Source organism: Aquarana catesbeiana, linkage group LG01 (assembly GCF_042186555.1).
Source record: "Aquarana catesbeiana isolate 2022-GZ linkage group LG01, ASM4218655v1, whole genome shotgun sequence".
Taxonomy (NCBI): Eukaryota; Metazoa; Chordata; class Amphibia; order Anura; family Ranidae; genus Aquarana; species Aquarana catesbeiana.
Genome location: NC_133324.1, coordinates 274878480 through 274897941, shown reverse-complemented (window position 1 = coordinate 274897941; position 19462 = coordinate 274878480). Strand labels below are relative to the sequence as shown.

The window sequence follows — 19462 nt, the reverse complement described above, 5'->3', positions numbered from 1 at the left end:
GGGGGTGAATACTTTTGCTGAGGCACTGTATGTATATACAGTACACTCCTCACATTTTTGTAAATATTTTATTATATCTTTTAATGTGACAACACTGAAGAAATGACACTTTGTTACAATGTAAAGTAGTGAGTGTACAGCTTGTATAACAGTGTAAATTTGCTGTCCCCTCAAAATAACCAAAAACACAGCTATCAATGTCTAAACCACTGGCAACCGAAGTAAGTACACCCCTAAGTGAAAATGTCCAAATTGGGCCCAATTAGCCATTTACCCTTGCAAATGTCATGTGGCTTGTTAGTGTTACAGGGTCTCAGGTGTGAATGGGGAACAGGAGTGTTAAATTTGGTGTTATCGCTCTCACTCTCTCATACTGGTCACTGGAAGTTCAGCATGGCACCTCATGGCAAAGAACTCTCTGAGGATCTGAAAAAAATAAATTGTTGCTCTACATAAAGATGGTCTAGGCTTTAGGAAGATTGCCAAGACCCTGAAACTGAGCTGCAGCACGGTGGCCAAGACCATACAGCAGTTTAACAGAACAGGTTCCACTCAGAACAGGCCTCGCCATGGTCAACCAAAGAAACGCATGCACGTGCTCAGCTGCATATCCAGAGGTTGTCTTTGGGAAATACTGTACAGTATGATGCTGCCAGCATTGCTGCAGAGGTTGAAGGGGTGGGGGGGTCAGCCTGTTAGTGCTCAGACCATACGCCACACACTGCATCAAATTGGTCTGCATGGCTGTCATCCCAGAGGAAGCCTCTTCTAAAGATGATGCACAAGAAAACCCGCAAACAGTTTGCTGAAGACAAGCAGACGAAGGACATGGATTACTGGAACCATGTCCTGTGGTCTGATGAGACCAAGATAAACTTATTCGGCAAAGATGGTGTCAAGCGCGTGTGGCGGCAACCAGGTGAGTACAAAGACAAGTGTGTCTTGCCTACAGTCAAGCATGGTGGTGGGAGTGTCATGGTCTGGGGCTGCATGAGAGCTGCCATCACTGGGGAGCTACAGTTCATTGAGGGAATCATGAATGCACTGTGTACATGTACTGTGACATACTGAAGCAGAGCAAAATCCTCTCCCTTCGAAGACTGGACGGCAGGGCAATATTCCAACATAACAACCCCAAACACACCTCCAAGTTGACCACTGCCTTGCTAAAGAAGCTGAGGGCATCTGTGGGGCATCCTCAAATGGAAAGTGGAGGAGTGCAAGGTCTCTAACATCCACCAGCCCCGTGATGTCCTCATGGAGGAGTGGAAGAGGACTCCAGTGGCAACCTGTAAAGCTCTGGTGAACTCCATGCCCAAGAGGGTTAAGGCAGTGCTGGAAAATAATGGTGGCCACACAAATATTGACACTTTGGGCTCAATTTGGACATTTTCACTTAGGGGTGTACTCACTTTTGTTGCCAGCGTTTTAGACATTAATGGCTGTGTGTTGAGTTATTTTGAGGGGACAGCAAATTTAAACTGTTATACAAGCTGTACACTCACTACTTTACATTGTTGCAAAGTGTAATTTCTTCAGCGTTGTGACATGAAAAGATATAATAAGATACAAAAATGTGTGTATATATACACACACACACACACACACACACACATATATATACATACACACACACAAACATTTATATACACATTGAGGTATTGTCCTGAGAAACCAACTAAATAGTTAAACACCTTTGTCAAAAAAAAATAATTAATGAAACTTTTTCCAGCAATATAATATTGTCCTATTTTTTGTTCCTGAAATCTGGTGGATTGGATCAGATGACATATGGACAGGAGGTCCGTTTACTTCTGCCTGCCCATATGAGAGCGGGCTGTATCTGTGTATGCTCTGCATAAGCAAAATCCCTGCTGAGCAGACGGACTCCAATGGAGCCTGCCGCCTTATGCATGTGCCTCAAGCAACACTTCATTATCTGTAGCGCACCAGGTAGAATCACTGGTAAAAGTGTGCAGTGACAATTAGAATATCATCAAAAAGTTAATTTATTTCAGTAATTCGATTCAAATAGTGAAACGCATATTATATAGATGCGTTACACACAGAGTGATATATTTCAAGCATTTCTTTCCATTCCTTTACTAATTTTGATGATTATGGCTTACAGCTAGTGAAAACCCCAAATTCTGTATCTCAGAAAATGTTATTACATAAGTCCAACAAAAAAAAAAGATTTTTAACGCAGAAATGTTGGCTTATTGAAAAGTATGTCCATGTACAGTATAGTATGCACTCAATACTTGGTTGGTGCTCCTTTTGCATGAAATACTGCATCAATGTGGCGTGGCATGGAGGCAATCAGCCTGTGGCACTGCTGAGGTATTATGGAAGTCCAGGTTGCTTTCAGCTCGTCTGCATTGTTGGGTCTGGCGTGTCTCATCTTCCTCTTGACAATACCCCACAGATTTTCTATGGGTTTTAGGTCAGACGAGTTTGCTGGCCAATCAAGTACAGTGATACCATGATCATGAAACCAGGTATTGGTACTTTTGGCAGTGTGGGCAGGTGCCAAGCCCTGCTGGAAAATGAAATCAGCATCTCCACAAAGCTGGTCAGCAGAGGGAAGCATGAAGTGCTCTAGAATTTCCTGGTAGATAGAGGGCTGCGCTGACTTTGGACTTGATAAAACACAGTGCACCAACACCAGCATATGATATGGCTCCCCAAATCATCACTGACTGAAATCTTCACAGTGAATCTCATGCAACTTTCATTCTGTGCCTCTCCACTCTTCCTCCAGACTCTGGGACGTTAATTTCCAACTGAAATGCAAAATTTCCCACACTCCGTGATGAATTGGGGAGCCATGTCATCTGCTGGTGTTGGTCCACTGTGCTTTATCAAGTCCGAAGTCAGCGCAGCCCCCTACCAGGAAATTCTAGAGCACTTCATGCTTCCCTCTGCTGACCAGGTTAATGGAGATGCTGATTTCAATTTTCCAGTAGGACTTGGCACCTGCCCACACTGCCAAAAGTACCAATACCTGGTTTAATGATCATGGTATCACCCAGGGGTGTTGCTAGGTGGGAAAAAGACCAGGGGCTCCAGCTCGGAAGTAAAGACTGGGGGGGGTGACGGGCTCATTTGCTTGACCTACCTGAAACATACACTGACCTATCTGACACAAACACAGATTGTTGCTGCTCAGCCTTACCTGTAGTGTGCGAGTACACTTATCCCGGAATAAACCACCACTCAGACAGCCCTGCAGGCACCGCACCAGGCAGCCAGAGCCAGAATTGAAGAGCCGCGCGCCCATTTACACAGAGCAAGCGGGAAACTCCCAGTGCCCACCTCGGCCGCAGTGTCATTCCCGCCTCCTCCTGGACCCAGCAGCGCCTATGATGGATGTCACACGTCCCGTGGTCCTGGCATTTGACCAGTGTGATGTCCATCATAGGAGCCAGGTCCCAAAGGCGGGACTTTTTGTACATCACTCGGCCGCGCTGGATAAGCAGGAGATCGTTCACTGTTGCCTGTGTAAACAGCTCGGGGCTAATAATGCATTTAGGAATATTGAGACTGGGGGCTTTTTGAGGGGAACACTTGGGGCTCTGGCCCCCTGTCAGCCCCCTTCCGACGCCACTGGTATCACTGTGCTTGATTGGCCAGCAAACTTGCCTGACCTAAACCCCATAGAGAATCTCTGGAGTATTGTCAAAAAAAAGAGGAGAGACCCCAAACCCAACAATGCAGATGAGCTGAAGGCCGCTATCAAATCAACCGGGTCTTCCATAACACCTCAGCAATGCCACAGGCTGATCGCCTCCATGCCACATGCAGTAACATGCAGTAATTCGTGCAAAAGGAGCCCCGACCAAGTGCATAATATACTGTACAAGAACATATTTTTCAGTAAGACAACATTTCTGTACTAAAAATCCTTTTTTTTTTTTTTTTTTATTGGTCTTATGTAATATTCTAATTTTCGGAGATACTGAAATTTTGGGTTTTCACTAGCTGTAAGCAGTAATCATTGACATTAAAAGAAAGAAATGCTTGAAATATATCTCCCTGTGTATAACGCATCTATATAAAATATACGAGTTTCACATTTTGAATTGAATTACTGAAATAAATTAACTTTTTGGTGATTATCTAATTTTAGGAGATGCACCTGTATATATATATATATATATATATATATATATATATATATATATATATATATATATATATATATATATATATATATATATATATATATATATATATACATATATATACACACACATATACATACACACACACACCCAATTCTGGGTGCTTTTTGATGTGCGTTTTGGGTCATTGTCCTGCTGTAAGACCTATGACCTCTGACGGAGATCCAACTTTCTCACACTGCACATTGCACCCCAGAATACTTTGGTAGTCTTCAAATTTCATAATGCCATGCACAAGGTCAAGACATCCAGTGCCTGAAGCAGCAAAGCAACCCAAAAACATCAGTGAACCTCCACCATGTTTGGCTGTGGGGACTCTATTCTTTTCTTTAAAGGCCTCATTTATTTTTATGAAAACTGTAGAATGATGGGCTTTAACCGGTTCCTGACCGGCTCCTGTACATTTACGTCGGCAGAATGGCACGGCTGCGCAAAGTAACGTACCCGTACGTTACTTTGAATTTGCCAACGTGTGTGCGCGCCTGCCGCGATCTCCGTGAGTCGGGTCGCGGGTCCCGCGCAGAGGACGAACGGGGAGATGCCATTGTAAACAGCATCTCCCCGTTCTGCCTAGTGACAAGTGTCACTCGATCTCTGCTCCCTGTCATCAGAGCAGAGATCAGTGACGTCACACACCAGCCCATCCCCCTGACAGTTAGAAATCACTCCCCTAGGACACACTTAACCCCTCCCTGCCCCCTAGTGGTTAACCCCTTCACTGCCAGTGTCATTTATACAGGAATCAATGCATTTTTATAGCACTGATTTCTGCATAAATGACAATGGTCCCAAAAATGTGTCAAAAATGTCCGACATGTCCGCCATAACGTCGCAGTCACAATAAAAATCGCTGATCGCCGCCATTACTAGTAAAAAAAAAAAATTATTAATAAAAATGCCTTAAAACTATCCCCTATTTTGTAAACGCTATAACTTTTGCGCAAACAAATCAAACGCTTATTGCGATTTTTTTTTTACCAAAAATATGTAGAAGAATACGGATCGGCCTAAACTGAGGAAAAAAATATATTTTTTTATATATCAATCACTTCAAAACTAAGATTGATACAATTCATGAGGAGATCACCAATGCGCAAAAACCTCCCCCCATGCAACACCCTATGTCCACAGACACAATCATTACTTCCCTCATTCAACCCTGCTACTATTACTGAGGTTGCTAAACTTTTATCTAGCACTCATCTAACCACTTGCCCCCTGGATCCTGTTCCCTCGCAAATGCTACGCTCACCCTCTGACTCGATTCTACGCTCTCTAACTCACATTTTCAACCTCTCCCTCTCTTGTGGCATCTTCCCAAACTCTCTAAAACATGCGCTAGTCACCCCCATACTAAAAAAGCCCTCACTGGATCCCACCAATCTCAACAACTTACGTCCCATCTCCTTACTCTCCTTCTCCTCCAAACTTCTTGAAAGACTGGTCTACAACTGACTAAGCGACCATCTGACCATGAATAAACTTCTTGATCCCCTTCAGTCCGGTTTTCGCCCTCAACACTCCACGGAAACTGCTCTCCTTAAACTCTCAAATGATCTACTAATGGCTAAAGCCAATGGACACTATTCTGTACTTGTACTACTTCTCCTGGATCTCTCTGCTGCCTTTGACACAGTTGACCACCCCCTCCTCAAAAAACTCCACTCCTTTGGTCTCCATGACTGTACTCTTCGCTGGTTCTCATCCTACCTATCCCACCACTCCTTCAGTGTCACTTACAACTCTACTTCCTCCTCTCCTCTTCCTTTTTCCGTTGGGGTCCCCCAAGGTTCTGTTCTTGGACCTCTCCTTTTCTCAATCTACACCACCTGATGACGCCCAAATCTATCTCTCCACCCCCCAGCTCTCTCCATCTGTCTCCTCACGCATTACCAACTTACTAGCAGACATATCAGCCTGGATGTCACATCACTTTCTCAAACTCAACCTATCCAAAACTGAGCTCATGATATTTCCTCCCTCAGGTGCCACTTCCCCTGATTTCCCTGTCAAGATCAACGGCTCAACTATCAACCCATCTCCCCACGCCAAGGTCCTAGGTGTAATCCTGGACTCTGAACTAACCTTTCGACCCCACATTCTATCACTATCCAAAGCTTGCCGCCTCAGTCTTTGCAACATCTCCAATATATGCCCCTTCCTAACCAATGACACCACAAAGCTTCTAATCCACTCCCTGGTCATCTCCCGCCTCGATTACTGCAACTCCCTTCTCATTAGTTTACCTCTAAATAGGCTATCCCCACTTCAGTCCATCATGAACGCTGCTGCCAGGCTCATCCACCACACAAACCGCTCAGCGTCTGCCACACCCCTCTGCCAATCTCTCCATTGGCTGCCACTCAGTCACCAAATTAAATTCAAGATACTAACTATAACTTACAAAGCCATCCACAACCTGGCCCCCAGCTACATCTCTAACCTAGTCACAAAATACCAACCTAATCGTTCTCTTCGCTCCTCCCAAGACCTCCTGCTCTCAAACTCCCTTGTCACCTCATCCCATGCTCGCCTTCAGGACTTCTCCAGAGCCTCCCCCATCCTCTGGAATGCTCTACCCCAATCCGTCCGATTTTCTCCTACTTTATCCAGACGATCTCTTCAGAGAAGCCTATCTGGCCCCCACCTAACAACTGTACATTTATCTTCTCAATCAGCACATCACCCATAGTTATTACCTCTTGTATCTCTTGACCTTCCCTCTTAGATTGTAAGCTCTAAGGAGCAGGGCCCTCTGATTCCTACTGTATCAAATTGTATTGTATTTGTACTGTTTACCCTCAAGTTGTAAAGCGCTACGTAAACTGTTGGCGCTATATAAATACTGTATAATAATAATAATAATATATTTTTTGAGGATAATTATTATAGCAAAATGTAAAAAATAATGCATTTTTTTCAAAATTGTCGCTCTTATTTTCTTTATGGCGCAAAAAATAAAAATCGCAGAGATGATCAAGCTCTATTTGTGGGAAAAAAAGGACATCAATTTTGTTTCGGAGCCACGTCGCACGACCGCACAATTGTCAGTTAAAACGACGCAGTGCCGAATCGCAAAAAACACTCAGGTCAGGAAGGGGGTAAATCCTTCCGGGGCTGAAGTGGTTAACAAAAAGCTGTAAATTTATTTTGTCTGTCCACAGCACTTTCTCTCAAAAGGATTTTGGCTTCCTCAGGTAAGTTTTAGCAAAATCCAATCTGGCTTTTTTATGTTTTTGCATCAGCAGTGGGGTCCTCCTGGGTCTCCTACTATAGGGTCCTTTTTCATTCAGATGGCGACGTATAGTGCGAACTGACACAGTTGTACCCTGTGCCTAAAGGTCAGCTTGACTTTTTTGGAAGTTGATCGAGGTTCTTTAGCCACCATTCGAACAATCCTTTGTTGCAATCTTTGATATATTGTTCTCTTTCGTCCACGTCCAGGGAGATTAGCTACAGTGCCATGGGCTGTAAACTTCTTGACACTGTTGTGCACAATGGACACAGGAACATTAGGATCTCTGGAGATGGATTTGAAACCTTGAGCTTGTCCATGCTTTTCCACAATTTTTGTTCTCAAATCCTCAAGACAATTCTTTGCTGCTCTTTCTCTTCTCCATGCACCATGTGACACACAGAGACACACAACAGAAAGGTTGAGTCACATTTTCACCATTTTAACTGGTTGCCGGTGGGATTTCAATATTGTCAGCACCTGTTAATTGATACAGGTGAGTTTAATTAAGAGAGTAACACAAACTTGGAATGCAATTATTTCTTACAATTTTGAGAAGGTGCCAATAATTTTGTCCAGTCCATTTTTGGAGTCTTGCGTGGAATGGGTGAGATTTGACTTTTCGTTTCTCCACTTTTTTTTGTCATACCAGTACAAACAAAAGAAATAAGCATGAGAATGCCTAAACAATTTTCCAGGCGAAGTAGTGCATTATCCGACAGAAATGCAAAGGTGGCAATATTTTTGTATACACACACACACGGTGTGACAATTTAATTCCCGGAATTGACCAGTAATAGACATATCAAACACCTGTGCACTCTTTAAAAGTTCAGATGAAATTTGAAGACAACGTTCTTTCTTATCCTCTGTCAAGATTCGAGTCGCCATCTTTGCGGAAATTTTTCTCATTCCCAAATTGCCCATTAGAATCTGATGCACTGTTTCCCTGTTCATGTTCAATTCTTCTGCCATCATTCGCACACTCAATCTTTAATCTGAGCTTATGAGGGTTTGCACTTTGTGCACATTTGCATTCGTCCTTTGCATTTTTGGCTTGCGTCATCGTGGACATCTTCCTACCCTTCCTTAAATTGCCTATGGCATTCAAAAACACTTAATGTCTACATGGAATGTTCTCTAAAAGCCTGTTGTAACAGAGCTAAAGTTTCACTCGCACTTTTGCCAATTTTTTCACATAATTTGATGTTAATCCGCTGTTTCAGATTCCAGTCGCTCATTTTCTGCCAACAGTGCAACGCACACACACGTTATTTCTTCTACTACTCTGTAAAGATTGAGTCAACTGGTTTGTGACCCAGGTGAGTGCATGTGGCTGTGCGACTCACCACCATAGTGCCATACTGCAGGCATTCCGATCATTAAAGAGTATGTAAACTCAACATTTCACTTTCCTGATATGTGCCTGCTGTACCATGTACTTGTATGGAAAAGTATCCTGTTCTCCTTGTATTGCTTCCTTTGTGTGAAATCCCTGGTGTTCCTGTCAGTCCCTCTGCTTTCATATTAAAAACTGACCACACTAGGCAGAAGAACACAGCATGGCGTGCTCTCCTCCAATGGTCAGACTTATCCTGACACCTCCTTCCCCAGCACAGCCTTTCACTGGGAAGATTAGGGTGTTGCTGTTTCTCTTCCCCCAGCTCTTATACAGCTGAGAACAGAGGGAATGTGATCATTTATAAAAAAGTGAATGGGTTGTTTTACAAGGTGACGGTTTACATATACTAAATTGTCACACCTCTTGTATATATACATACACACTGTATACACACACACAACATTCAAGAGAGAGAGTGCTGATACACAATTAGATCAAATCCATGATTAATGATGTAGGGTGTAGATATCAATGCGGAGATGAGGCACTCATAGGAATTTGCTGGTATACTGTTCACTTGAAATCATCTTGCATAGTGACCATTTTTTGACAAACTTTCAATACTCAATAAAATGTGAGAAGATGGAGTTTAACAAGGCCTTAATGTCACAATGTACCTGGTAGCAAGAAAAAGCACAACCCAGACTGTTTGACATGATGGAAATCAAACTGCCATTTTTTATTCATGGCAAAAAATAGGTACTTAAAAAAATTGAAACCGGGCAATGTGATCTGGTAATGTTGTTATATACCCTTCATGTCAGGTGTGATTAGCAAACTGCTTAAAAGAGAAGTACAGTGGATATAAAGTCTACATAGCCCGGTTAAAATGTCAGGTTCCTGTGATGTAAAGAAAATGAGACAAAGATAAATAATTTCAGAACTTTTTCCGCCTTTTAAAGTGACCTATAAACTGTACAACTCAATTGAAAAACAAACTGAAATCTTTTAGGTGGAGGGAAGTAAAAATTAAAAACTAAAATAATATGGTTGCAGAAGTGTGCACACCCTCTTATAACTGGGGATGTAACTGTGTTCAGAATTAAGCAATCACATGCAAACTCATGTTAAATAGGAGTCAGTACACACCTGCCATCATTTAAACTGCCTCTGATTAACCCCAAATAAAGTTCAGCTGTTCTAGTGGGGCTTTACAGAAATTTCCTTAGTCACACACTACAGAAAAAGCCATTATCCACAGAGAGTTTCCAAAGCATCAGATCTCATTGTTAAAAGGTATCAGTCAGGAGAAGTGTACAAAAGAGTTTCTAAGGCTTTGGATATACCACGGAACACAGTGAAGACAGTCATCATCAAGTGGAGAAAATATGGCACAACAGTGACATTACCAAGAACTGGAGGCCTACAGAAACATTAAAGGGGTTGCAGGAATATCTGGCAAGAACTGGCTGTGTGGTACATGTGACAATGATCTCCCATATTCCTCATATGTCTGGGCTATGAGTAGAGTGGCAAGACAGAAGCCCTTTCTTACAAAGAAAAACATCCAAGCCCAGCTAAATTTAGCAAAAACACATCTGAAGTCTCTCATAAGCATATGGGGAAATGTGTTTTGGTCTGATGAAACCAAGGTTGAACTTTTTTGACCATAATTCCAAAAGATATGTTTGGTGCAAAAACAACACTGCACCTCATCAAAAGAACACCATACCCACAGTGAAGCATGGTGGTGGAAACATAATTGCTTGGGGCTGTTTATCTTCAGCTGGAACAGGGGCCTTACTCAAGGTAGAGGGAATTATGAACAGTTCCAAATACCAGTCAATACTGGCACAAAACCTTCAGGCTTCTGCTAGAAAGCTGAACCTGAAGAGGAACTTCATTTTTCAGCATGACAACAACCCAAAGCATACACCCAAATCAACAAAGGAATGGCTTCACCAGAAGAGGATTAAAGTTTTAGAATGGCCCAGCCCTGAATATGATTGAAAATCTGTGGGGTGATCAGAAGAGGGCTATGCACAGGAGATGCCCTCACAATCTGACAGATTTGGAGTGTTTTTGCAAAGAAGAGTGGGCAAATATTGCCAAGTCAAGATGTGCCATGCTGATAGACTCATACCCAAAAAGACTGAATGCTGTAATAAAATCAAAAAGGTGCTTCAACAAAGTATTTAACCACTTGCCGTCCGCCCCGCGTGCAAATGACAGCGGGGCGGTGTGGCTCTCGTTCTGGGTGGACGTCATATGAGGGCGCCTAGAACGGCCGCTCTAGCGCGGCAATCACAGCCACGCCATGTTGCTAGAACACGACGCAACCCCAATCTCTGTAAAGAGACACGGTCGCGGCTCTTTAACCATGTGATCGGCTGTGTCCAATCACAGCCGGTCACTTGTAAACACGGAGATGCCGCTAATCGTCTCTCCTCACACTGACAGGGTGTGAGGAGAGCCGATCAGCGGCATTTCTTCACAGAGGACATCTAGGCATGTAATCAGGGCACTGATAATCAGTGCCCTGATTACAATAAAGCGCACACAGTGCCAGAAGTGAGTGCCCACCAGTGGCAGCAGTGAGTGCTCACCAGTGCCAGCAGTGAGTGCCCACCAGTGCCAGCAGTGAGTGTCTACAAGTGTAAGCAATCAGTGCACATTACTGATGCCAGTCAGTGCTGGTAATCACTGCTGCCCATCAATACCCATCAGTGCTGCCCATCAGTACCCATCACTGCTGCCCATCAATGCCACCCATCAGTGCCGCCTATCTGTGCCTACCAGTGCCACCCATTAGTGCCCACCAGTGCCACCTATCAGTGCCCTAAAGTGCGGCATATTCGTGCCTCCTCATCAGTGCCACCTCATCATTGACCATTAGTGCCGCCTCATCAGCAACCATCACTGAAGGAAAAAAATTACTTATTTACAAAATTTACTGACAGAAACTAAGAATAACTTTTTTTTTTTTTTTCAGAATTTTCAAATAAAAAACCCACAAGTTCATTAAATACCAACAAAAGAAAGCTCTATGTGTGTGAAGAAAAAGGTAAAAAGTTCACATGGTTACAGTGTAGCATGACCTCGCAATTGTCATTTAAAGTGTGACAGCGCTGAAAGCTGAAAAATGGCCTGGGCAGGAAGGGGGCTCTTAGTGCCCTGTATTGAAGTAGTTAAGGGTGTGCACACTTATGCAACCATATTATTTTAGTTTTTCATTTTTACTTCCCTCCACCAAAAAGATTTCAGTATGTTGTTCAACTGAGTTGTACAGTTTATAGGTCACATTAAAGGTGGAAAATGTTTTGAAATGATTTATCTTTGTCTCATTTTTTTACATTACAGAAACCTGACATTTTAACAGGGGTGTGTAGACTTTTTATATCCACTGTATGGGTTTGGGCTTTTCTTATATCAATACTTACCTAGGTGGATGCAGCATGGGTTCAATGCTGCATCTGTTCCCTGGCGCCTCTGCACTGAGAACCGAACGGTCGAACACCGCCGATCACTCGGTTCTGACAGCTCCTGAGCAGATAGCTGCTGGCTGACAGTCAAAGCTCTCTGCTCTGCCCTCTCCTCGCTCACTGGAACGCTGGGCTGTGGAGGGTGCGGCCAGCTCAGTCTATCAGCGGCTCGCTAAGAAGGTTGAGCCGGTGTCTGTCCAGGCACCTGGTGAATCCAGACTTTGTCGCGATGATACGATGCCGGACTGACTTCTGTGACATCAGCAGAGAGCGGACTTCAGTCTGCTCTCTGCTGAAAACGGGTCACAGGAGTGCAAAACGAATTGCACTCCTGTGATCCATAGAAGTACAGCCAAACGAGCTTTGGCTATACTTCATGTGTAGGGGTGGGGTAAACGCGGAATACTGATACTTCTACAGAGGCACCATCCCGTGAAGATATGCACCTATGTTTCAAAAAATATATGGAACTGGATGGGACTTTAATTGTGCCTCTGAGAAGTGTAAATGAATGAAAAACAATTTATGAATACCTACATCCCCATGTTGAAAGTCTACCTACATATCTTAAAAACACTATCCACGTTTTGACAGTTCTAGATGGCCTATTTATCCCTACCAACACCATTCTCTCATCCATAGATGTGGAGGCCTTATATTCCAGCATTCCACATAACAAAGGAATTGCCACAACATCAACTTTTCTAAATGAAAGAGATCTTGATACCATTCCCTATAATGCATTCATTATCGATATGTTACATTTCATTTTGACCCACAACGCTTTTACCTTTGACGGCTCCCACTACCTCCAGGTACAAGGCGTTGCAATGGGGACCAAATGTGCCCCGTCATACGCAAACTTGTACCTGGGGGGTGGGAGCGTGAAGTCTTTGCCTCGGATGCTTCCTCGATATACCTGCGCCACACCTTGTTGTGGCGCAGGTATATCGACGACATCCTAATTCTATGAACGAGTAGCCCTGAACTTCTAACAGAATTTGTAGAGAAGCTTAATCATAATGATTATAATTTATCTTTCACCTCTAATTGGCACAGAGAAACTCTCTCTTTTCTTGATTTGAATATACACAAGGATTCAGAGGGAGCTATCACTACCAATTTACATCGAAAAGAGACAGCAGGCAATTCATTACTACCCTATGCCGTAGGGTTCTAGGGACCCTTGTGGTACTCTATCTACCGAGGGGCACTTTTCGATGCGGCAATTGAGACTTTTGTAGGTATATTGTTACAGGTAACAATGTCATTCTACCCACAGGGTAGAATTTAACCATGCAACATTTTGTCAATTGTGACACCATCGGCATCGTATATTTACTTACATGTGGATGTGGAAATTATTATGTTGGCAAAACCAAACAGAATTTTTGGAGGCGGATAAAAACATGCTGTGAACATAGAGATAGGTGCTACTGAAAAACCAATACAGAGGCATTTCACGGAAGTTCATTACTACAGCCATCACTAAAATTCCAGGTACTAGCCCGCATACACCCCCATACTCAGGGTGGGAATTTTGATCAGAAAATCCTCCAGGTAGAGGCCAGATGGATCTTCAAATTAAGGGCAATCTTTCCACCAGGAATGAATGATGCTATTAGCTACGCCCCCTATTTGTAACTATACAATTTGAACTATCGCCTACATCTATTTCCGTTCTGGCGACACCACCCATCCCCACGCTGGTTAACATAAAGTACAAGTTGAAATGACAAGCCTGTGAGATATACCAAGCAATGTATGTATTTATTTACTTTAGTTTATTATTTTTTATGTCAATATCCATGTGCGACCTGTATGTACTATTTTGATGCGTGGCGGTGCTTTAAACATGCGGAGTAGCAATAAGGGACTCATACCATATATTCTTTCTAGATAGGCACTAATAATTTTCATTATTGCTATTTAATCCTCTCCGACTATATGTTTATACAATCTATGTGCTTTTTGCGTCTTTCTGCTCTCAAACTGTTTCTTGTAGGGACCTCAGGCACAGGGGGCTATTTGGCCCTGCTCCTGTCTCTTCACTGCCTGAGGGGACTGTCAATGTACCACCTTTTAGACTACTTTTTTACAGTTTCCTGGTGTTACACCAGGTCCCCCCAGAGGTGTTCCCATTAGACCTTCCATCTGGGGACACCAACACTTTGCCGCCATCTGGTGGATAAATGTGCAGCTCTTCCCTCTCACTCATGTGGAGCGCAGCGCCGCCGTCACAGGTTTAACCAGTGCTGGCTCAATGCTATGACGTTTGGGTCCCGCCCCCTTCCTGCTATGTGCGATGTTTCTCTTCTCTCTACACCGATCGGTGAGAGGGAGAGAGACCCTCGCTCCCCCTCCTTCACATCCTGGAGGGGACACAGACCGGGGATGTTTCTGCATGCATTTTTCAGCATGCGAACCCCACGGCAATCAGTGTGGAGATGGGCTTGTTCCTGTCCCTCCAGATCCATGGGATCCATTCCAGCTCCCTGTAATCTGGGAGACTCGAACGACCCCAGGAATCTCCTCCCACACACACCTCCCGGGACGCTAATTAGGGCAGCTGCACTTCCCTATAAAAGATAGGGGAGTTTCTCCCCTCTTTCTCTCTCCTTTCTCCTGTTACTCCCCACACACTTATCCCATTTCCCTTTTCCTTCAGTGTTTTAGTCACTTTAGATACCTCCAGTTTTGGAAGCCCTCACTTTAATCCTTTGGCTTACCATATTTTTTCATGTGCATGCATAGGGGCCTACCCTTTCCTCCCGGTTTAAGAGTGGTGGGGTGGAGTATTCCCACGAGCACCCAGGCCTAACATTGCCCCGCCGAGTTGGTGTCCTCCGATTACAGTTTCCGGGTGAGTGGGAGACATGCTTTTATAAAGCACCACTATCTGCATATATATAACTTTTTATACAATTCCACACTGTAGTGTCACATGTCTAGACATTTAACAACATGAAATTTACTCTTTTTGCTTCTTAAACCTCACGTGTGACAAGCATTGCTACATATCCCCAATGGTTTGAAAATGCAGCTATATTTATCTGTTCAATGTCTGATAAATATTCAAGTTTTATTGTTAAACATGTATAATGATATACACATGTAAAAATCTATGTATGAATACCTCTATACATTTTGTACTCAATTTTTATCTATGCAATCATATCATATATGTAGTAACTGATGTTTTATCTGTAGAATTCACACAACGTCATACTGTGTTATATTCAAGGCCCTGACGAAGCGGCACTGTCCGAAACGCGTAGGCAACATCTCTGTTTAATGTTGGGGATTTGCACACCCTGAATCCTAACTTAATTGCCCAAAACTGTAATATATTTTCAACTGTTTTTATATTAAATAAAATTATGTATATTTTCATAAACTGTTTTTCATTCATTTATAATTCTCAGAGGCACAATTAAAGTCCCATCCAGTTCCATATATTTTTTGAAACATAGTTGCTCTTTGGCTATACTTCTCCTTTAATACATAGTTGAAATACATATTATTTTACCTACCAAAGGATTTTTATTTCTGTCCATCCAGATCTAAGATTTTTGTGGAGCTTCCAACCAACATGTTCTTTGTAAGTACATGTGCATGTAGCAGAGCCTAACTGGCTCAGAGTGCTGAGTCTCCCATTCTCAGTCTGTAAAGGTCACCGATATGAGGCTAGTTTCACATACTTGCAACTCACTGCAACTCAAGTGCATCCCCAGCAGCATATACTCACTTTTCCTTTACTTTGTCACTGTCATGAGCAAGGTGGAATGCATAGCACTTCCAGGTGTTGGAATAATAAACTCCCCTTCTCCCAAGTAATAGTGCTGGTGCCTCATGACTGGCCCAGTGCTACCACTGATTGGCCCAGTGAAATCTCTAGCTCAGTGTAAGCTTTGATATGTTGGTTTGGAGTACAGGGTTAACTGCCTCTTTTGCCCATTTGAATATGGGGCAGGTCTCCCGCCTTCCCTTCACCAATGTTCTATCGTACATCTTACAAACCATTTGTTTTAAAACATACTTGATTCCGAGGGCAAATCCTTGGATGACTTCTCCTGCATTTGGCCCAGCAAAGTGTAGACCAAGAATTCTCTGCGTTGACCCCTTGAGACAAATCATCTGTAGGAAACGAAGAGAGAGCGGATGTTGTAAAGCCCTGTTTCACACACCGCACTAGTATCTTTTAGAAGCACAAATCCCTCTCCAACATATGCTTGTGATATTAAAATACTCACAATTTTTTTTTTCCAAGGAATGGTGGTACATATGTTTAAAATTCTAATAAACACTATTCTTTTGCAAATACAGCATTCGCTACTTTATGTAATGTGTATTATTATGCCCAGTGCAGAGTGCAATTTATTTCAGTATTATGGCACTCTTTATATACTGCTGTATGCCAGCATTCCTACGTGCCTTATCCTTTCAGATACAACTGAGCAGTCAGGGGATGAATTACACACAAACACACCATACATTAAGTTCCAGTTCCCATCCCACTCAGTACCACAATATACAAATCAGCTGAAGATATCCCTGTGCAATTAATAGCATTACCATGATTACAATAACAGAGCATTGATTCGTATGTTTTATATAAAGAATCATAAATTTTAATAAATCTTAGAGAACATTAGCACAAATCTGGCTGTGTCACATAAAGCACAACCAAATATTTGTCATACTGCTATGATATACGGTTAATTATTGTACTAAAACCAGACAATGAGTATGTATAGGATCACATCTGTCAGATATCTTTTCTACTTTTCAATAATCAAAGATTAATAAGAACATGATATAGGATAGCATATTTATCCAACTAATGTTCTATTATATGGACACAGATACTTGATTTGATTGTAGCCGTATTAGTGCAATTGTGACAGAGAAAATTGAGTACTGTCCGTGATACTTTTTTTATTTGCACTAACATACAATTTTTCAGGACAAGCTTTCGGGGTATGTCCCCTGAAGGGGACATACCCCGAAAGCTTGTCCTGAAAAATTGTATGTTAGTGCAAATAAAAAAAAGTATCACGGACAGTACTCAATTTTCTCATGGACACAGATGAAATAGTAAAGCATTAATGTCATTTTCTGGGCTAAATACTGGTACTAGAACTCAAATAACTGCAAAGAGCGAAAATCAGATTTTCTCTCTATTAGCATGACACTGACCACAGATATCAAAGAATAGTCAGCTGTCCAAACATAACCTGGCCATCTCACAGAGTCTGCCACAACAGCTATGGAACAAAACAGAAATGCTTGGGTTGCACCAGCTTTCCTCTTTAAGCACAGGAGAAACCACAGGAGTAGCTTCATATGCAAGTACATAGTCCTGGCAATTGCTTGTCTAAAGCAAAAAAAAAAAAAAAAAACAAGTTTGCTTTTATTAACTGCCTAGTGCCTTTCTTCCTTGGAAACATGTAGGACTGAAAAATATGGGCACCTTATTTTAGGGCAAAACTATAGCTGCCTTCAGATTACAGTGGATGCATAATGATAATGTATGATAAATTAACACCAGGAAAAGGACAACACTGTAATAAGAGACTTAGGATCAGACATTCAGAGACAGCTAAATAAATTGTTGGTTACAGGAGAATTGAACACCGGCAAACAAAAAGTGTCAGTCAGGCAAGACAACCCCTCCCACTCCTAGCATGTCTGACAAAGTGACAAAGCAGGAGCATAGGAAAATAAGACAGAGGGGAGGGTTAAAAGGATTAGATATACATAGACAACTGAGATGTCCAAAAGCAGTCCAACACTGTCAAGCCCATAGAAACTTAAAGCACCATGTTACACCTGTATTTAGGGTGTAATGCCCCTGCACACAAACAACTCTCAGAAGTGAGAGCAGGAAAGGGGGATATCCAGGTTGGCTTCTCACCGATTAACAGGCATGTGCACAGGACAAACCATATGAGTAACTCCCTGAACATCGACCTTAAGGGCTGAGATCTGCCCTTTGAAATGCTCAAGGCCAGATGATGATCCAGGCCAGATTGGAAGAAACTCAAAACACGTCCCATGGAGTACTCTCAGGGATGAAATTCCCTAGCCTTGCACCATTATAAATATGCTTTCTGCATGTGCCGGTACACTTTGCGAGACATGAATTTTCTAGAACATAAGACAGATTCTTATGTCTCAGGACCTGGGCTTTAACCTTCAAGCTGTCAAAGCGAACTAAAGTAGGATGGTAAAACAGTCCTTGAGACAGGAGGTCCAGGCGATCTGGTAGAGCCCACCAGGAGTTTGAGGAGGTCCAAGTACTACATATTCCTGAGCCAGTACAGTGAAATGAGATCCCTGGAATGCCCTTCCTCTCGATACCTTGGAGCAGACGAGGAAGAGGCTTCGGAAGAGGAAAAACATAGAACAGGTTGAGTTGATCCCAGAGAGTCATCAAAGCATCCACAAACATTGCTAGAGGATCTCTGCCTCTGGAGAAAAGCTTGTTCTGTTTGTTTTGAAACCTGGACACTAGGTGATCCACACATGGTGTTCTCACCTGCAAAAAAGGCCTCCAAACACCTCTAGGTAAAGAGTCCATTCTCCAGCATCCAGATGTTGACCACTGAAAAAATTCACTCCTGGAACATGTAGGGTGAACAAGGTAGGACCGTGACATTCCACCCAAGCCCGAATAGGATTGGTTTCCCTTTGAGTTGCAACACTTCTGGCCCCTCCTTGATGGTTAGCGTATACCACTGCTGTGTCCGGCGACGAGTTGGATCATCCCCAGCTCTAGCACGTTTATTAGAAGGTAAACTTCCACAGGTGACCAAGTCATCTGCACTGTACAGATATCCAGGATCCCCTCCCAGCCTGTCAGGTTGACATCATCCAGAGTAAGGATCCTCTTGGATAACAGAAGAAGGACTTCCCTGAGGGCTGAATTTGTGAGTCACCAGGCCAGAGACAATCCGGTTAGGGGAGACAGGTGCACAGGAAGATCCAAAGACTGAGCTTTAAGACAAAATGCCGATTTGCAATGGTCTGGTATGAAACTGGGCATATTAGGAATGCCTCGAAGTAGGGGGGATTCATTATCCAACTGAAAAATTTAAGAAGCTGAACGGTCTTTAGGACACAGACCTTTATAGACTGAATCAACTGTTCTCTCAGCAGGAGATCATCCAGACACCCCATAATGGGAATACCCTGCGACCAAGTCAGAGCAAGT

The 19462-nt window shown here is 42.9% G+C and overlaps 1 protein-coding gene across 1 annotated transcript in view; it reads right to left on the bottom strand.

Annotated features, from left to right (window-relative positions):
* The window catches only part of TXNRD2 (thioredoxin reductase 2), a 185084-nt gene that overhangs the window by 31796 nt on the left and 133826 nt on the right, over positions 1-19462 (bottom strand). The window contains exon 16 of the mRNA XM_073628864.1: positions 16286-16383. Coding sequence (XP_073484965.1) covers positions 16286-16383 — 98 coding nt within the window. The remainder of the gene's footprint in view (positions 1-16285; positions 16384-19462) is intronic.